General features: G+C 38.4%; 1 protein-coding gene across 1 annotated transcript; it reads right to left on the bottom strand.

Annotated features, from left to right (window-relative positions):
• Positions 1-7965: 7965 nt before the first annotated feature.
• LOC131320121 (putative ABC transporter B family member 8) lies at positions 7966-20290 on the bottom strand. Its single transcript, XM_058350712.1, has 9 exons — positions 19907-20290; positions 19719-19773; positions 19105-19283; positions 18523-18980; positions 12685-13225; positions 12112-12291; positions 10429-11718; positions 9581-9987; positions 7966-8946 (listed from the first exon to the last, which is right to left on the bottom strand). Exons 1-9 carry the CDS (start codon positions 20150-20152, stop codon positions 8592-8594), a joined length of 3711 nt encoding a protein of 1236 aa, XP_058206695.1. The 5' UTR covers positions 20153-20290; the 3' UTR covers positions 7966-8591.
• Between the last annotated feature and the right edge of the window lie 1343 nt (positions 20291-21633).

The following is a 21633-nucleotide window of genomic DNA, read 5'->3' as shown; positions in this document are numbered from 1 at the left end:
TGTAATGTTCCGAATTTATACTTTGTACTTAATACATGAAGTAAATGATCTCTCATATCAGTTGACAAAAAAAAAGGTCTCAGGTTTGATTCTTGTTAGGATCGTCACACACACGCATGATTTACGAGTATAAACATTAAAGAAAAACAACACAGAGATATACGTGGTTCTCTAAAATCGGGTACGTCCACGGGAGTGAGAGCGGCTGCTGTTGTAGAGAATATGGTTTACAACATAGAGTACTAGCAAATGCCCGTGCCTGAAGGCACGGTTCAAACGATCAACACATGTAAATAAATTATGGACTCGCATGCAATATATCACCTCCTACTCAATGAATCCAATTATGCGAAAAATAATAACCTAAGCATATTCATTGACCTGTTTAACTTGAATCAGCAAATAAAGAACAAACAATTTTCTAATCCCTTTTGCTAGAACTTTAGTACTTCTGTTTAAGAATAGAAAAATATAAATATAAATTGGTCAACCATATAAATCATCCACCCATTAGAGTAACACAACATGAAAATAAAACTTGAATTTCAGAAGTCCTAAAAGGAAAATAAAGTCTAAAACAGGATCATATATAGTAATGGTGCATCAAATGTACAATTTATTTCTCACTTTACCCCCTCCTTTTTCTACTTGAAACATTTAGTTCTTTGTACATAACTATTATCAAATGAAGAGGAAAACATTCAGTTGATCTCTGGTTCTTTGGCATGGTGCGTATGGCATATATGTTCACAACTAATGAGTAACGACATAGTATCTCTTAGTCACCAACCATCTAACCTTTTTGTCCTTTAATCGTCCAACAAATTCATTATGTTAAACCAAGAAGCAACTTCCCGTACAGTGGAATGCAACCAAGGAAGAAAACATCTATATAATACGTGTGGTTGGAGTTGAGGTACGTATTAAACCTAGACTTACACAACCGTCCCATACTGATAAAATGGGTGTAGAGATCTATCCGATGTAATACACAAATGCAAAAAGGGATTAAGTGAATTTAAAAGATGTAAAAGCTAGCATAGAAGTCAATTATCTAAATAACAACATCTGCATGTAACAAACAAAACCCATGATATAATCAATACTCTTAACAAAGAAACCCAAAAATTAAGTACCTTTGAGTACATTAGGAACCCAAAGTTAACAGAACTACATCAAAGAAGATTTCTTTTATCAGTGACAACAACTTTTACACCTGTGATCCTTGCTTCGCCTTTCCAAAATGAAAGCATGCTTCGACTGAGCTTTAAGCACTGCAACAAATTTTGTCGGTAACACTTACATTAACTCAAAGCCAGAGTATGTCAACATTAACAGCTAAAGCCATACTAATATCATTAAAAAAAAAAAGTTAGAAGAGCAACTTACCAAAAGGGATCTCTGATTATACCAACCCAATTTCATAAGAATAGGAGCTTTGCAAGAAAGATTGGTGGTGGAATGCGGATCATCCACCAAAAGCACTTTCACTCTTTCCATGTTACCCCTACAATGGTAGAATCAACGCAGATTGTTAGAGTGCTAGAAAATGTGAACCTCTTGCAACTCCAGAATAATTATCATGCATGGGGAAAACACCCTAATCAACATCTACAAATTAACACCCAAGCCTCACTTTCAAATCTCAAGATAAAAGCTAAAAGGTAAGGGAGATGCCTACTTGTCTTGAGTTGATTCACTTAACCGGTTTAAAATTCACCAACCCATATTAGTTAAAAAAATGAGAAAATGAATTAAAGTTATAGATTTAATTCATTTTCTTATATACATAAATGAATTAATGCCCGTGCCTGAAGGCACGGCGCAACACATTTTGAAGACAACTAAAGCTACGGGTCGAGCAATGAGCAAAGGGATGACATGTTGAAAAAAATGGGTAGGAACAAAATAAAATACGGTATATTTTTGTTGTTGCAAAACTTTAATATGCTAATTACCTATGCTTGCAGCACTCCGCAACAAAAAGTTTTATTTGTTAAGCCTCTACCCGTGTGTACATCACTACCAATGATAATCCTAATCACATATACCGAGTTAATTGCATTGATAGGATACACACTGAACTATATTAATTCAAACCACAAAACTCAAAACCAATACCATGTTGCATTCATAGAATCCAATTTTAACATGCATAAAAAATCTAAAAATTTATATAGAGTCAAATATGATACACTACGTAGGGGGAAAAAAAGGTGTTCAACATAGATCTTATTGTCTTGAAATTTGTTTCTCCATCTGCCTCCCAAGAGTTTTTGTACCAACGCATATCTACTTCATCCAAAAAGCACAATTAGAAATATGAATAACAGCCTAAAAAAATAATTAATGAGCAAGAATTTCTTCTTGTAAAAGTAAAATGATGACTAATAATAGTTACCTTAATTCTATATCTTGTTTATTCGTCTCTCAACACCATCATGGTACGATCATGACCTTTGTAGATGTACTTGTGAATATACTTAACAGATTTTATTCCAGGACAAACTTCCACATTGATATGAGAATTATATTTTCTCGAAAGGTATGTATTGTATGACACCACATCCCTTTTATCAATTCGTTGACCTCTTACAGTATAAAGGGAGTAAAGTAATAATGGCATTGGTAGGCATACCCCATGCATAAAAATACGATTAACTTCTTGCTCATCATGAATCACCACAATTATATTTTTTTCTCGAAGACACGTAACCTTTGTACTGAAAAAATAAAACAAAGCAAATATGAATCAAATATATAAAATCAGATTAAGCAATGCAATTGAGTAAATAGTTCTTACATTTTCTGCAAGTTACTGTCGAGCTGCATAAGAAATTGAAGAATTCACCGAATGCATAGGAAACAAAATTTTTTTTTTTGATCCGCGCATAGGAAACAATTAATTTGATTATTACGACCAAGGTATAAAATGAAATGATTCAACTCACATGGCCATAGACGCTTAGATTGTCCATGATTAGTTAAGTCCCAAGAAGTTATCTGAAATTTGAAAGAGAGTAATAGTCAAAAGTTATCATGGAAATAACAACAGAAAGCATTTTAAAGATATATATAGACTCCCATAATATTAAATGAGTGACAAAAAAAAAAGGAACACAAAACTCCAGTTTGCGATGTGTTTGGTTAACATCAAAATATTTTCATCGATGCATATATGGTAATGTTTAAAAGAGTGTAAATAACAACACATGTTCTAATGAAACGAAGTTTAAAAAAATGAGCAAAAAAGGTTTACAATTACTCCATTTGTTAATCTTGCAAAAAAATGTTGTTTTGACAACTATCAAGGGAAAAAAGAACAGGGTGTTGCTGTTAAAAAAAAAAAGAATAGGGCGTTAATTAGTTTTGCACTCTTTCTTTTCCTATGTCAAAAAAAAAAATTTATGAAAGGTTTGAAGTAGCAAACGTTTGATCTTACTGTTAAAAAAAAAAACGTTTGAAAACCACCCTAATTTTCGGCATTAATTTCCTGAATCACAGGGATCCATTTTTTTCCGGAAATGTGGCTGTAAGCATTATTTTTCAATTTATGTGATAATCAATAGAAGTTTAAATGTCAACATTTGGTAAATATGGTAAAAAATTAAATCCCTGAATCATAGGGAATCAATCTCATGCATCCTTTTAAATGTGATAAAAAATTAAATCCCTGAATCACAGGAAATCAATCTCAGGGATCCTCTTTTTTTTTTTGATTAGCCGGTTACCAAAATGTGATGATGATAACCCTTGAACAACCAACAGTCTAGATTTATAGAGGGGACATTCTGGTCCGTTGGTTATCTTTTGGATTCAAACCCAGTCCTCCCTTATCGATTTTGTAAAGAATGATGAAGGAGTCAGCATGCATGTTCCAAACGACAAATAAAATTGGCCATGAACCTAATTAAAACGTTTATAAGTTTAACAACAAAATCATTGTGAGTGCTCTACATGAAAAAGGATAGCAATCCAAAAAAAAATTGCAGTACCTCGAATTTAAGCTCAACGCAAGAATTCTCTAAATATATTTCTTGTGATCTTTCCTGTAGTAAAATAATAGAAAGTAAGAAGATGGTAGAATAAACAACAAAAGAAAGTAAGAAGATGGTAGAATAAACAACAAAGTTAGGATTAACGCAAAAGACCCATGCAAGGTTGTCAAAAAAAAATAATTCTCGCACACTCATATTTTCCTTCCAATTTTCGGCAAAAGAAACCCAATATGAAAATTGAACTTGGATGAGAAATGAAAAAAATCCTTTGATGTTTGAATCCCTTGCAATAAAACTAAAAAAAATTAGTCAAGAAACTCCTAATTTACGGCAAAAGAAACCCAATATGAGTAAAACTCGTCCATGAAAAAAATCAAACTTGCATGAGAACTGAAAAAATCAAACTTATATCACTATCGGTAATGGTCGCTCAGGAAGTTGTTTTTGGCAAAAGAAACCCAATATGATTAAAAATCGTTCAAGAAAGAAATCGAACTTTAGTGAGTACTAAAAAAATCGAACTTACCTCACTATAGGTAATGGGCGTTCAGAAGTTGGAGGACATGGAAAATCTATGCATGTGACAAACAAACCCAAAAAATGTGGACTTCTAAATAGAAGGTATCAATTGCACACAGTAGGTTGGTCTTCTAAGAAACGGGGACTTCTAAAACGTAGTGATAAGTTTAAATCTTTTAAAATTTAAATCTTATGTAATAAGAAAATCACAGGGAACCAATCACTCACACATTCCTAAATAGAAGGTATATTCCTTTTAAGTTGTGGACTTCTTATATATTTTACCTAATGCCTAAATAGGAGGCGGAAATGACTCCTTATATACAGTTTTGTCTATCTCCCAAGTGATATGTACGTAATTCTCCTTTTAAAAAAGCTAAATTAATTACCTATGGATTCCTTTTCAATTATCGATCTATGGATTTAAAATAGACTAAATCAATTCCAAAGTCAACCCTTGGGGTGTAACAAGATACACATATTCTCAGATTTAACTAATTGGAACGAACTCAGTTGGCCAGATTCTAACATCTCATTAAAAGGTCAGGAGTTCGAATCTCCTTACCTGCTTGTAAGTGTTCTTCCATTTGAGGGTTTTTTTCTTTCTTTCTTTTGTTTCAACCCTATTATGGGGTTATTTCTTTTATTGATTGAGTTGTTGGGTTTGATTGTTTCGTAGACTCTCACAAATGATGTAATGTTCCGAATTTATACTTTGTACTTAATACATGAAGTAAATGATCTCTCATATCAGTTGACAAAAAAAGGGTCTCAGGTTTGATTCTTGTTAGGATCGTCACACACACGCATGATTTACGAGTATAAACATTAAAGAAAAACAACACAGATATATACGTGGTTCTCTAAAATCGGGTACGTCCACGGGAGTGAGAGCGGTTGCTGTTGTAGAGAATATGGTTTACAACATAGAGTATTTATAACTATTATATTCTAACCCTAACCGGATTAAGCCTGTATCCCAAAATACCCTTGTACGATACCGGGGCTACCCCCAATTACAAAACGCCTGGACTGAAAGCCCAATCTACTTTCACTGGATCATCGATGATGGGCCAAATGCCGTCGCTCCACTACACTCCACTCGTTCCCCTCCGCTCTGGCATATGGCCTTTTTTTCTAGAACTCCTTAGTATCTCTTCATATTTAACATATGAGCCACAGTTCTAACAATTCTCATTGGCAGCAATTTTTGGGGCTACCTCATTCCACGCGTAAGCATTTGAAACGGTTGTGAAAGATGCTGTAGGGATTAGTCCGAAGTGCATACAAATTAGCCCGGTAGACCTGCATAACAAAGAAAATGTGTATATTGTGGTTTCATTCCTTGCTAGCTACTCCCTCCGTCCCTAAATAAGTGTCCGGTGCGCAAACTTAAGCCTTCAAAAAGATGCATTTGTTTCGTTAAAAAATTAATTTTTTTTTACAAATCAATAGATAGCAATGAGTTCTACTCCCTCCGTCCCTTTTTAAATGTCCTGCTTCGTAACTCCAACTTATTAAAAAGACATCATCATTATACCTTTCACATCAACTTTTTCCTCCACTTTTCCTACTTACCCATCATCATTACACTTTTATTCACTAACTTTTCAAAATGGAATTTACTTTTAGAGACAAAATAAACAATTCACCAACTTTTACCCACTAACTTTACAAAATAGATACTTATTAAGGGACAGCCTTAAATGGAATATTGGACTGTAATAAAGGGACGGAGGGAGTATTAGATTGTGAAAAAAAAATTAAATTTTTTAATAAAAAATATGTATATTTTATAAAGCCTAATTTTACGCATCAGACACTTATTTAGGGACGGATGGAGTATAATATAAACTTCCTTGGCTAATGAAGAGATCTTTTTCAAACAATCAAAATTTAATTGGATTGAATCACGTGTCGTCAAGGGTCGTCAATGTATTCGTGTAGATTATTATTTATGAGATTGGAACACACTACATTCTTACTACTATTAAACTACCAATTTTATCTTCCCTATCCAACTGTGCTACTTGCACAGATAATTTTACACATATCTTGCACATACATTTTTATGGGGTTCATATCGGGGTCCCACAAAATGATCCGAACCGCTCATATTTTTTAAAATATTTTTTGGAGGGTTCCTGTAAAAAATCAACTCCAACAGATATCGGTAAGGACTTTCTCAGAATTCGTAAAGCAAACCAGAATGATTTGCCCTACGATTTCTGAGAAAGCTCTTACCGATATCTGTTGGAACTGATTTTTTACAAGAACCCTCCAAAAAATATTTTAAAAAAGATGAGCGGTTCGGATCCTTTTATCGGACTCTGATATGGGCCTCACAAAAATGTATGTGCAAGATATGTGCAAAATTCTCTGTGTGAGAATCATTTCTGTTCCCTATCCCTTGTACAATTTTCTTCAAATATTATTCAATTCAGATATACGCTCGGAATGTGCACACACCCCTGTAATGCAGGGGCACAACCGGTTCTCGGATATGCTTTTCTTATGTTTTCAAATTAGATTGGTGAAATTGATGCGCAAAATTGCTCTATTTTTCCTTGTGTGCTTAGATTAGATATTGGATGAAACAGACGATAGAAATTGCCCTCCTTTTCCACTTCAATTCACTTTCAACATAATAGGATGACCTATAATAAGAAAGCCATTATTTACCCCTTTTTCCAGCACTATCTGAAGATTACTTTGAACGGTTATCTTTTTGCAACCCGGGTCCCTGTATGGGTGTTGTCCCATCCGAGCCATACATGCTCGGCAATAGACGACTCAGATTTTATCTTGGCAATGCACGGATGGACGGCCAAGATCTGTTCAGCCGAGATGAAATCTGATCTGTCAATTGCCGAACATGTAATCTGTCAGGAATGATAATGTGAGAACCCGCCCTAGATATTTTATATCCTAATGTTGTTAAGTTGTTTCACTGGTTTTCCAGTCTTTTCTAGTCAGTGTATTTTGGCTGCAACTTTCTCATCTGATGTCCAATTGAGTTGATTAAAGTAGGGTTGTACAGTTAATTTACTTGTCTACTATTGTGTGAAATACCGTTTTTCCGATTTCGATGTTTGATAGGCTAAAACGGGCTTACAATCTAAACCAAAAATCTAGAACATCTCTTTTCGATCTTTTCATATCCAAACCACCTTTTATTAGCCACTTGAACTCATATAATCTAACCTTTTGAGGATACTTTGGACCAACTTGATCCTTGTGTGACCTCCCAAGCCATTTTTGAGGGCTCGATAACTAAACAGGCTGCCCATTTGTCCGTAGCTTGACTTTGAACCTTTTTATTATTATTATCTGAAAGGACTTTGGACATTCTTTGAGCTTTCAAAATGTGGAATCTTTGTTGGTAAAATGGTACTAAGCAAAATGGCACCACTCTAAAGCCAAATGGTATACAAAACGCAGGTCCTAATTTGTTGGTAAATGAAATTTATATTTATGAACAAAAGCTAGACAATATAGCAAACCATTATGCTTGCAAATAGGACAGCAAAGTAGAAGTTTCTTCCCCATGGTAATACTGGTACCACTACCAATTTCCTGTATACATATCTGCTAGCACAGGATCTCTGGAGCTTACACTTACAACATGATCAGAAGTCAAGACAAGTCAGCAACATAATGCTGACAAGTCAGCAATGCAATTCAAAATTATTTTTTACTCCAAATCTTCGCCAGCCTTCCCTTTTGGCATTAAAACAAAAAGATGAAAAGGCAGCCGCATATGAAAATCAAGTTCATCGAACATTGGTAGCCACATGCTCAAACACAATTTCCGATAGTTCAGTCTCTGGAAATCTGGCCACCCATTTCTTTAAATTTGGTGTTATCTGATCATGTGATTATCAATGTACAGTGAACTTGAAGGAATGATCTAAGTCAATAAACCCCACAATAGAAACACATCGATCAGGATAATGGGCTCGAGTAGACCCCGCCAAGCCACAATCGTTAGTTTTGTTTTATTTTGCATACCTATTAGTTGCAGAATACTACTCCATTGATGAAGGTGGTAATTGTTAATAAGAGTGCTATGCATTATGTATTCTGAAGGCTGCAAAGGTTGAAGAAGGCGCTGCGCCTGTTCTTGAGCTGAGCAAAGGTTCCTCGTTCCAGCACCTTCCCGTTGGCAACAAAGGCGATGGAGCCAAGATTCTTGATGGTGTTGAGCCGGTGGGCCACCACTATTGAAGTCCTTCCGACCATGATCCGGTCCAACGCTTCTTGCACCACCTGCTCTGACTGGACATCAAGGGCACTGGTGGCTTCATCTAGTAGCAAAATAGTTGGTTTTCGGATTATTGCTCTTGCTATTGCGATTCTTTGCTTCTGTCCTCCTGATAATTGCACCCCCCTCTCCCCACATTCAGTTTCATATCCATCTTGTAGTGATCTGCAGACAAACACACACAAAAAAGGAAAAGTTGTATTCATAAGCTACAAAGTACTCCACAATCTCATAATTTGTCAAACAATCACGATGTTAAGAGGATTCACATCCCTAAATTGTTTGAATTTGCATCTTAAAAGTTGAAATCTTTGATCCATCTCAAGTTTAGAGCCTCCGAGTCAGATACTCGCCGATATAGAGTTGTAAAGAAAATTTCTGCCTGTATCGGTCGCATTGGTATCCGCCCGAGTCATGTATCTTTATTCTTTAAACCCATTTTGCATCTGTATCGGCTGATAATTCCTTGCCCGATCGTGCTTTAGGTACACTTTACTCAGAAAACTTGTTGATTCTATGTCAAAAACTTTATTCTCGACGTAAACATATTTGTTACTGTTTAAAATTAAGTTTTGAAGAGCCAAAAACATCATTTTGGTAAATGGCCATTCGCTGTGAGTCCCCACTGTCACGGCACGTACTTAATGATTTTCCAAAATATAAATCAAAACACCATAGTTTTATACATATTGCTTCCTTTCTGTGTCCCTTTACCATGATTTAGAAATTAGAACTTTGGTCTTGACTAGTATTACAGCCACAAGATTCTGAAGAACAAAAAATGTACAAGAAAACTTACGAGATGAATTGGTGAGCATTGGCAGCCCTAGCAGCCTCAACAACATCATTCTCCGACGCATCAAGCTTCCCAAACATAATATTATCACGAATGCTGCCAGAATATATCACTGGATCTTGGCTAACAAGCGCCATTTGCCTTCTATACCAACCAATACCAAGCGACCTTATGTCGACCCCATCAATCTTCACTGCCCCCTTCTCAATGTCATAAAACCTCTGAATCAGTGCAATCACAGTAGATTTCCCACACCCACTTTTCCCTACGAGTCCAATGCTTGAACCTGGCTTCACTTCCAGACTAAACTGGCGCAACACTAGGCAATTGGGCCGTCTTGGGTATGCGAAATCAACCTCTCTCATATCTATCCTGCCGGCCAACTTCTCCAACTTGGATCCATCCCCCACCTAATGGTAACATAGAAATCAACGTCAATCACAGTAACACCTATAGTTTTCAATTGAAGTGAAAAAATGCACAAAAATTGTTGACAGGGTAGGAAAATTCCTTGTCAAATATAATACTGGGTCGCCGTTCAAAAAATAATAATAATAATACTGGGTCTACTGGCTTTGTCTGGTTGTAGAATAAGAGAGCTGAGGTGGGGAGAGAAACAGCATGGGGGGTCTAACTTTAGAGAGAGTGAGAGGGAAAACAAAAAGAGAAACATAGAACTTTTCTTTTGGCAAAAAACACTTAAAAGGAGTAAGACTTTGCACTTTAGTCCAATCCACATGAAAGCTATGTCCACTTTTGAAGCAGATAAGTGTTGCCTTTATTGGGCTGAACAATAAAGAATCATAAACTGTCATAACCCCAACATTACACCAACACAAATTCTCACTCACAGTGGAAGACTCTGGAATTAGTGATTGCCGATCAAGAATAGAAAACACGGATGCCACAGCAATGGACCCTTTGGCTAGATCAGAGGTCATGCTCCCAGCTTCAGCTATAACTTTTCCTGTACTCACCAATATAAAGAAAGTCTTAAACACATCCCCAGCTGATATCTCCCCAGTCCTCACTAACCTCCCACCATACCAAAAATCCAAGGCCCAACTCATGAAAGTTAAACACTGGGCTGAACCCATCCCAATTCCGGCTAGCCATGACTTTTTCCTCCCCTCCCTCCTTGGTTCATTCTGGGCCTCCTCAAAAAGCACAAGAACTTTCTTTATGCTTCCAAACGAAGTAACAATCCTGTGGTTATAGACTGCCTCCATAGCAATTTGAGTACTTCGATTCTGAGCCTTTATAAAGTTCGACGAAACAGAAGATAATAAGACTTTCCGCGTGTAGAAACACAGAATTGTGAGGGGTTGGACTGCAATCATAACGAGGGCAAGCTTCCATGCCACAACTAGTCCCAGAATCATTGCCACCATCACAGCTGAAACGGTTTGAATTAGAAGGGAAACTCTGTCCGCGACAAGAGATTTCACCAAGGAAGCTTCATTGCTCAATCTAGCACATAAGGCTCCGCTGGAGTTCTTCTCTTCATCAAACCATGCTGCTTCAAAAGTCAAGATTTTTTCCAGCATTTTCAGTCTGATCCTTTTCGTCAGCTGCTCTCCCATGTAGGAAAAATTGTAGTGTTGCAAGAGATTTACAATGATTGAAATTATAGAGAGTGTAGAGAAAATTAGAGCATATGTCCGGATTCTAGCACGCATTTCCTCATGACTAGGCGAGAAAAAGGCCGAAATCATGCCGCCAATTGTGAGGGCATAGACAGGTTGAATTGCACCAAAAGCTATAGCAGAGAGGCTTCCAATTAGGCCTTGTTTCCACTCCAAAGAGTTCATAGAAATAAGCCTGGAAAAGGAAGGTGGAGGGTAATCTATCGTATGTGCATACGGACCACTAGGTAGCGGCGCAGCGAAGACGGCTGGGCTCGATCTGCCGGTGCTAAGCCGGCCTGCGCTGCTTCTTGCCACAGAGGAGACACGAGATTCGATGTAGTGTTGGTCTTGGTCATCAGAGCTGAACTGTCCTTGTAATTTTTCCAGTTTTGCATAATGGCCATTTTTCCTGTTGATGAGATCGTTGTGTGAGCCTATTTCAATGATACAACCCCCACTCACGACGGCAATGGCATCTGCATTTCTCACTGTAGAGAGCTTGTGGGCAACAACCTGATCAAGACCACCAGTAGTAAGAGAATGCAGATAAGTCTCCAAATCGGTATCTAATTGGCAATTTCCAAAGAGAAACCAGAACTTATAACTTTCTTGCAATTGAGCCACGGATGAGAACTGTGCTGAACATATCCAATTCATTCCAATAGTTACACATTATGTATCAGTGTACGGGGGGCTATGCGGATGTTGTGGACTTAGTGGTGTGTGGCTTGAAGATTTGAGGAGGATTTATGGAGAAAAATAAAAGAGGCAGGAAAAGTGGCAGAATCTATGTCTCTTGTTTTCCAGCATGCATACCGTCCAATAATGTCGTCCAAACACAAGCTTAAACTATAAGCCACGCATAACTGAAAAAACACTCATATGTCACAAGAAGGGGTAAACTACCAGTGTGGTTCTTCCCATCGAGGCTTGATCAAGGGCATTTTGCACAAGTGTCTCTGATTCCAAGTCAAGCGCGCTTGTTGCTTCGTCAAGTAGAAGAATCACAGGGTTCTTGATAATGGCTCTGGCAATGGAAATTCTCTGCTTTTGCCCGCCAGATAAAAGTGCTCCACGCTCACCTACCTGTGAAAATTGATAGTGCTAGATATATCCAAAAGTTGACCAACAATAAGCTCAAGAAACGCTTAAATCTAATAACCCACTTGGTATTCCTTTAATCGTTGGTTCTCTCGTTTGATTTTTGGAGGACACAGAAGACGACTTACCCAATTATTTCTTCCGAAACTCTATTCAGAAAAAGTTTCTGAAAACACCTCAATTTTCAGGAAAAGTGAACAAAAAAAGATGTATCCAAATTTAAAGAACTTCTGCACAAAAATGATTACATGAAAACCATTTAGCGAGAGATGTGAATTTTAGTTTAAATAAAGAAAACAGAACCATTCGAGATAGTTGTCCCCTCAAAGTACTGTAGTTGAGAGAATGCAATGGCTTATTATAACCAACATCACCAACCTTGGTCTCATACCCTTCTGGAAGCTCCCTAATGAAACAGTGAGCATTTGCAGCCATAGCAGCAGCCACCACTTCATCCATCGAAGCATCAAGCTTCCCAAACATAATATTCTCCTTTATGGATGTCCCAAACAGTGCATGTTCTTGACTAACAAGGCCCATTTGCCCTCTCAACCATTTCAACTGAAGTCCCTGTATACCAACACCATCAATTCGCACAACTCCACCATCTGCATCATAAAACCTTTGGAGCAAAGCAACCGTGGTGGATTTTCCACTCCCACTTGCACCAACAAGAGCCACGGTTTTTCCTGCTTCAATTTTAAGGTTGAAATCTTTTAGAACAATGGAATCGGGTCGTGAAGGGTATGTGAATCTGACATGATCAAATTCTACTTCTCCACGCATGTTCTCCAATACAATCCCCTTTTTGTCTCCACCGTCAATTTGTGGAATGCGGTTGATTCGATCAAATATTTGTGTGGCTGCAACTGAAGCTTCTGTGAAGTACTTAACTTCGGGGAGAGCCACTCCAAGGGATCTGCATAATAGTTAGCTGAATTTGGTTGATTTGAAAGAAGTATTGGCAAATAATTAAAAGAATAATTAAGCTACTTATAGAGTGGAAAATGGGGATAATTCAAATGAATATTGATGCAGTTACAGCAATAAGTGTTTATTTAAGAAGGCTATATCTTATCGAAAATCCTATGTGTACCGACCATTTTTGGACCGAAACCGTACCGACGGCCGCGCGCGGCCGTCTCCGGCCACCGGACGGCCGATCCGAGCCGTCCAAAAATTTTAAAAAAAAAAACCGAGGGGCCCCACTCGGGAATTAACGTCATCCGATGTGTGTAGGGTGCTTGATCTAAACACCCTATTTTTCGTGTACACGAAAAATAGGGTGTTTAGATCAAGCACCCTACACACATCGGATGACGTTAATTCCCGAGTGGGGCCCCTCGGTTTTTTTTTTTAAAATTTTTGGACGGCTCGGATCGGCCGTCCGGTGGCCGGAGACGGCCGCGCGCGGCCGTCGGTACGGTTTCGGTCCAAAAATGGTCGGTACACCTAGCAGTACTATATCTTATATACTTATTGTGCTTGCAAGAACTGCTGTGATTTCCTATAGAATTATGAATGCAAGCAAGGATTCTTCCTGTTTGACAAACCCTTGAGTATAGCTTAGCTTTTAACCACTGGGAATTTCACATTCTCTCATGAAATCAGGGCATCTAACAACGTAATAGAGAGCACTTTTTAGCTCTTGTTTGCCATTTTCTTCTCGTTTTCATATTGGAGGCTTACTCTCTTATGCACTCGTTCACCATTTTCTTCTCTTTCTCATAATAGAGGTTTATTCTCTTCTCCAACAACCAGCGGTCCAGCGTTGAGCCCTCCTCACTGTTAGGATCGTGGAAGATAAGCATAGCGGATTAGACTTCAGGACCGCTAGGGTTGTGATTGAGGGAACCCAGCGGCTCCTACAAACTGCACTATGGGGGAAATCAGGCCCGGAGAGAGAGTATATCCACGGGAAGAGGCACAATAACCTAGAGGATACAACACCCGGAAAAGAACCAGTGTGGCCCGAAAAAGGCCCATTGCGCGACATGTTCCCAAAGTGCTTATTACCTGGACTCCTGGAGACTTAAATGTCTGCTCCTGTCGGATGGCAGGACCCGAGGGCCCTCTGAGGTTTGGTTGTTGTACAGGCAAGGCCGAGGTTGGTCCTAATCTTGCCCATACAGGAATGGTCCAAATGCAGAGCGATCTATGTAGCACAGACACTTCCTTGGACTACATGTACCGGCGTCGGACACTCCTCGCACACGTGTCCAGCACTAAAATTTGAAGTGTCCTATTTTTTTCTCTAGGTTTTTGGTTTGGACACCCGGTAACATTCTAAAAAATGTTTCCAAACGCACTCTCGGGACACTCACAAAACATGTCGGGGGTGTTAAAACAAAATAGTTACGAGTCTTTTTAAAGCTTAGAAAAGAATTCCTTCTTTGTGACATATGATAGTAGTTTATTGAATATAAAGACACATAGATGATGACACTTTTCTAGCCGGAATACTTTTGTGAACGATGGGATGATACATAAGATTTAAGGTATACATGGTGTTAGTTATTTAGAATGAGTGCCTTTTTATTCACATAATTGCATACACGACTATTATTTCAAAAGTGTTCCCAAGGTGTCGTGTCCATCAACATTTTCAAATTCGCTTGTCTGTGTCGCATAAGTGCTACACATTGGGCGATCAAGTGGCTCGGTGGCTTAGGAGGATTTGGGGTCGTGGCTCATTGGTTAGGGTTTCACTCGTGAGACTATGGCGCGTATCGAGATTCCCACAACCGCAAATAAATATTGATGGACACGACACGTGGTGCCCCAAGCTATTTCTTCACCACACATTTGTGTAGCCCCACCAAAAAATGTGCGAAGCCACCACACAGAGTAGAAGAGTTTGGGGCACCACCACGTGTTGGCCCATGGGCACTGAATAATAACTCGTTTGGTAAAGGTTTGGAGGCAGATTTTTCGTAACAAGTGCAAAGAACCCCCCGTCCGCTTCGGAGGCGGAGGGCTGCTGTCCCCTTGGGGACAGCAGCGTGCTGCTGGGCCTAGTTTCTGGGCCCATTCCAGTCTTGCTCCGATGATCGGAATCGTTCACTTTGTAGAATTCGTCGAGTAGAACAACCATGCAAAAAATCAGCTTAATTGGATATCGTTAAGTTAAGTGCCTGATCAGAACCTTTTTATGTTGAAAAGAATGGACCCGAAACACTGGATCAAATCCACTGTAATCCATGGACCGAGAGTTATATGGGCTCTGATTAGGCATTTAACAATATCCAATTAAGCTGATTTTTTGCATGGATATTCAACTCGACGAGCTCTACAAAGTGAACGATTCCGATCATCGAAGTGAGACCGGAGTGGGCCCAGAATCGGGGACAGCAGCCCCGCCCGCTTCCCAAAGAAATAGACAGATAGATGAGGATAATAGAGCTGGGAGAGAAGTTATTGAAAACCGTGCTGCAGGAGAGGTGTGGTTACGGAACCCAAGAGAACAAAGCACCATAATCGTTAAACATCCGAGAATTAGTCTCTCACCGAATTGAGATAGATCTTTTGCAACCACATCCTGGTCGCTGCTACAATCACGTACAGATCTGCTTTGAGTTGAGGTCGCATGCTCCTCCTCCGGCCATACGATCGCCACAGATCGATCGCCGTCGCGACAGCGCATAACGCAGATCGCTGCCTCGACCCCTACGCGGTCTCCATTCCCTTTCATTGCCGTCATCTCTCTGTCTCGTCGCGCTTTCTCCCTTATCCGGCCAGCTGATTCCGTTCCGTCGCCGGTGCCCTACTCTGCTCCTGTAGTCCTGTTTTGGTCCTTTACGTAATTTATTTTCGTTTTGTATCTGAAATTTTGAAGATTACACTTTAGTCCTCCGCTAATAGGGCTGCAAACGAGCCGAGCTTTACGGTGTTCAAGTTTGTTTATTAAGTTTTTTAATGAACACGAGCTCGAGCTCAGTGAAAACTTAACGAGTCGAGCTCGAGCCGAGCAGGCCTTGGCTTGACTCGAGTTCGAGCTTGTTCATTAGCCTTAACGAACCAACAAAAAATTTATATATATCCTCGCATAGGTCTAATACAACTAAAAATATTTTGATTGTGAAGGTATATATATTTCATTTTCCTATGGAGCGGAGGTGTACTTGGTTGACTAGAAAGTGAAAACGGAAAGAACAAATTATGAAATAACAATAAAAATTTTAAACTTAAGTATATATACCCCGGCTCGCGAGCCGACTCGAGTAGAGCTTATCCTAACTTGAGCTCGGCTCGTTTGCAAAACGAGCTGAAAAAATAGGCTCGAGTTCGTTCGTTTAACTTTCGAGCTGAGCTTGAACGAGCTACTAATGAGCCGAGTTGCGAGCCGCTCGCAAGTGACTTGGTTCATTTGCAGCCCTATCTGCTAGACAAATTTGCAGTTTCCACCTGCACCACACCTTGTGCTCGTTGTCTAGCATCTTTACTTCAACGTGCAAGTCACTAGCTGTGTCCACAGACCACACCTTGTGCTCGTTGTCTAGCGTCTTTACTTCTACGTGCAAGTCGCTAGCTATGTCCACAGCCTCTAGTTTTTTTTTTCCTCAATGGTCAAGTATCTGGGTCAGTTTACGTGCACCTCGACTACTTCTCTTTTTGATCCGGTCAAATGCAAACCATTCAGGCCGGGACTGATGTTCACAGCCTCTATGGATTCTTTCCACATGTGAAGTACTGTGGAAATGGTATGGCCAGATGATTTTATTAAACGATTATACAAGCATCGCTAGAGATGGGTATGGGGTATGAGGCTTGATTAGCTCTTTGTATTTTTTATGGAATTGAATGATGCTAAAGCTTTAGGCTTAAGCCTTGCTCATTATTTATTCATGTACCTACTAATATTGTTATTATTATTAAGAAGAATGCAACTGCCATATATACAATGCCGGCTCTGGACTAAAGTCTAATTAGGTACGTCTACTTTAGGCACTCAAAGTTATTTAAACTTAAGGGGCCCTTTCTATTTCGGTACTCATTATGAAATTTGAAGAACAAATTATACATAATCATGTTTCGGGTCTCGATTCTTTTTTTTTTTTTTTAAATGTGAACGAGTTCAACTCTACAAGGATGAATGTTTGAAGACATAATGTGCGAAGCTAGAAAATGATTTAAAACATAAAGGCCTATCTAAGAGGGATTTACAGTTTGGCAAAAAGATTTAAAAGATTTACAGTTTCCTGAGAGTATTGAGCAAGTGTAAATGAACTAAAGCATTCGTAAATAGGTCTCATTTCAAATATCAAATGGCATTGCCTTAAACAAGAGCATCCGCAGTGAATTAATCAAAATTGAATAACCAAAAGCTCTGACATCACCTTTTGATTATTCATTTAAGGGGTTGGTAAAATTAGTAATGTAGAGATCTACAATGGTGTAATTAAAATTGAATAATCAAAACTTGTCACATCATATTTTTTAAACTACAAAAGCTAAAAACTATCAATATAGAATTTTTTAAAATAATTTTTAAACTAATAAAAATTGTTTATTAGAAATACAAAATAATTTTTTGAAAAAAAAAGTTTCCAAAAAAAAGAAAACAATATTTGAAAAAAAAAACTTTTTTTTTTTTGAAAACTTGTTTTTTGAAAAAACTATTTTGTGTAAAAAAATTTCAAAAAAAAAAACAGTTTTTTTTAAAAAAAATTTGTGTAAAAATTATTTATTTTTAAAAGCTCTATTTGAAAATAAGGTTGAGAGAGAGAGAGAGAGAGTGTGTGTGAGTGAGTGAGTGAGTGAGTGAAAATGAAGGAGAGATTATTTTTATGTAATGATTAGAGTACTTAATTGAAAAGATGTGTGGTTCACCAAATTTAGTTATTGCAAAAGGTTGCTAATTTTGGCCATTTAAGGACCAAAATTTGGTTAGTTGTTAAGAGGTTGTTGAGTTTGATTATTCAAATATGAGCATTTTTTTGAGCAAACATTACTAACCTTAGCAATATTAATTTTGATTAGTCCACGTGGATGCTCTACGTATTCAATTAGTTTCAAAGAAATTACAAAAGACAACTGATATTGACACTCCAAAAATTGATGGAAGCACTCTAATATCAGTGTAATTCCAAAGTTACTTTCCTTTATTTTTTAAAGTGTTTCTATCAATTTTTAAAGTGTCAATATCAGTTTCCATTATGAAACTCCAGAGATAAGTACAAAGGGATCGAAAAGATGAAAAGACCAGTTAGTACTTACAGTCCACCCAAAATGAAAGCAATGCCCGCGGTATATATCTGCCCTCCGCTCTCTCCGTTATACATAACCAAACGGCTCCCATACCAAGCAAGAAAAGCCCATATCGCGAAAGCAAGGCCTGTGCTCCCGACGGCTAGACCCTTTGCGAACCCTTTCTTCAGCCCTATCCTTGTCGTTTGGTCGAGGATTCGCGAGTATCTTTCTATTATATTTGCCTCCGCGGTGGATGAATATACCGTTTTGATAGAGCTAAGAGCCTGCTCTGCAATGGCATTCGCTTTTCCATATTCCTTGTACGACTCGTTGGATAAATAGAGAAGGTATTTCCCGTAGATGATGCCAGGAATCACTAAGAGGAGGATAGTTGGGAGTGCTACTAAAGATAGCCTCCATGAGAAGTACATGGAGAATGCAAGTCCTGAGATGAATTGTGATGCGTGCATCAAAAATTTCGGCACCTATAAAGAAGAAATCACGTATATGAACGAATTAAATCACGCATATGAACAAGTTCACAAACCCGAGTTTTAAAATTGTAGTTTTGAACGAATTAAATCACGTATGTTGTGTATTGATCCGTACCTTCTCGCTAAGAACTTCTTGTATGAGAGAAGTATCTTTCGATATGCCGCCGATAATTTCCGAAGTCGTTGCCTCTTGTGATTCAAAATACCCTACTTCTTGCCTTAGAACTGCTTCCAAATACTTGTACCGAATCTTCAACACTTGCCGCTCACTCGTCTTACTCCAGCAGTAACCTTCTGCACAATTTTACTCGTTCTCATTTTTCTTGGTTTAGCTTTAAATCGATCTATTACCAATGGAAAACCATCTTTACAGGGTTAAAAAATATGATCGTCAATTCTCGTCTCTTTTCTTGTTTTCTTTTTTTCTTCGGCGAAAGTTAGTATCGATCGTTAGTATAGTTAGATTAACACCTTTCTTGAGTCCTTGACCTTCTTCTTTTTTCTGGGTAACTTGGTAAGTAACTCTTGACCTTCTTACTCGTAGCACTTTAGACAAGGCTCGTTAATTCTCTTGTCTCGTTATTAAATCACCTTTTTTGTGCTTCAAATGCCGTTTGAAAATAAACAGAATGGCCTGATCCCATTCAAGGGAACATCCACAGACGACACACACACAAAAAAAAAGCAGCAAAAGAGAGAGCAAAGAATATCAAGAAAAAGGGTGCTTACCCATGAATGCCACCACCATGACTCCTAATCCCAAGTATACAAAGAACAAACTGCACTGCAACGGAAAAAGAAGAACGTTAAGAAAATAAGAATCAAAGGTCTGAAATGCGCGTGAGATGGCTCGGACAGCCAGAGTTATCAAGAAGAATCAAAGAGAGTTGTGATTATGGGGATTAATGCCTGTATACCTTATCAATCTCAACCATGAAATTCCCATGATTCTCTGGGGTATTTCCGTAGCCCAAGCTATTAAAAAGGCGGCTAGCGTACAAGAGCAGGCAGTTTGTGGACATTCCATCTCCAATTGCTCCCAAAGTGCCCAACAGCATGAGCAAAATGTCAACAAAATCAGCACATCCAAATATCATAGCTATGGATTTCTTCTTCTCCTTAATCCCACCCACAGTATCTCCATTCTTGCCTTCCGACCCCATTTTCCTTGCTTCTTATGACCTCAATGAGGAGAAATTAATGGCCAGTTTGCTAGAGAAGTTTCTGCAAAGCAAGAGGTGACAAAAATGGACCAGCGATTGTGAATGAAAGCAGAGCTGCAGTTTGCTCAAACAATCAAAGACCCAGATAAGTGTATTTATATGGGGTTTTTTGTATAATCGGATGTTAGGGTCCGCTTCCGCGCACCTCGACTATTCCCGGAGCCCTTAAGTTAACGATCAGGAAAACTTTCGGCTGCCCCAAAATTAGGAATGTTTGGCCTTCAACCAACATATACACTTTTTTTTGGTTGGCTGTCAATGGCTTTGTCAAGTATCGCTATCTAAAAATTAGGAGTAATAACCCAATAAGACTGTTAGGATCGTCACACACACGCACACGATTTAATTTACGAGTATAAAACAGTAAAGAATCAATACAGAGATATACGTGGTTATTCAAAACAGGGTACGTCCACGGGAGCGAGAGCGGCTGCTGTTCTCCTTCTTTTTTTTATCACAGTATGAAATAGGGTTTACAACATAGAGTATTTATACCGACTCTATTCTAACCATAATTTGGTATTTGGTCTGTATCCCAAAAATACCCCTGTACAAATTGTACCGTACCGCGGGGGGCGCACCCCCCAATTACAGAACACCTAGGCCTTCGGCCCAGTCTACTTTCATTGGATCATCGGCGAAGGATCAGATGCCGTCGCTCCACTCCACTCGTTTCGCTTCGCTCCGGTATCTAGCCTTCTTTCTAAAACTTCTTAGTATCTCTTCATACTTAACATATAAACCACAGTTCTAACAAAGACTCTATTCTACAATATGTAGGATCAAATGAAAAAAATCGAAATGAAATAACATTCTTCTTACGAGTATTTGAGGCTGGTTTTGTCAACATCGGGTGTTCGGACAAATAAGCTAAAGTGGCTTATTTTTTGTCTTTATTCAAATTTTTTTCGTATCACTTGGCTTGTTGTCATTTTTTTGGGGATTATTGCATCCTCACGACAAGAGGAATCTAAAAAGTAAAAAAATTTGATCGAAATCCAATTTTTTTTGAATAAAGACGAAAAAAAATCAATAAGCCAATTTTTTCGTCTTTATTCAAAAAAAATGGATTTCGGTCAAAATTTTTTACTTTTTAGATTCCTCTTGTCGTGAGGATGCAATAATTTCCAAAAAAATGACAAATAAGCCAAGTGATACGAAAAAAATTTGAATAAGGACAAAAAATAAGCCACTTTAGCTTATTTGTCCGAACACCCAAGGCACCGCCTGTGTTTTCAATTCTTGAAAGGGCTTAAAGTGCTACTCTAAGCTTTAGCTCCCATTGGGTGCCTATCAAATTCCCTTTAGGGAAAAGCACTTAAAAACATTGATCCACCATCTAGAAATTAAAAAAAAAAAAAATCTGGAAATCAAAGGTGGAGAGAGTGATATGGACCCTAGGTGACAAATTGATAGGAGTA

This window comes from Rhododendron vialii, chromosome 3a (assembly GCF_030253575.1).
Source record: "Rhododendron vialii isolate Sample 1 chromosome 3a, ASM3025357v1".
Classification (NCBI taxonomy): domain Eukaryota; kingdom Viridiplantae; phylum Streptophyta; class Magnoliopsida; order Ericales; family Ericaceae; genus Rhododendron; species Rhododendron vialii.
This window is presented reverse-complemented; position numbering and strand designations above follow the sequence as displayed.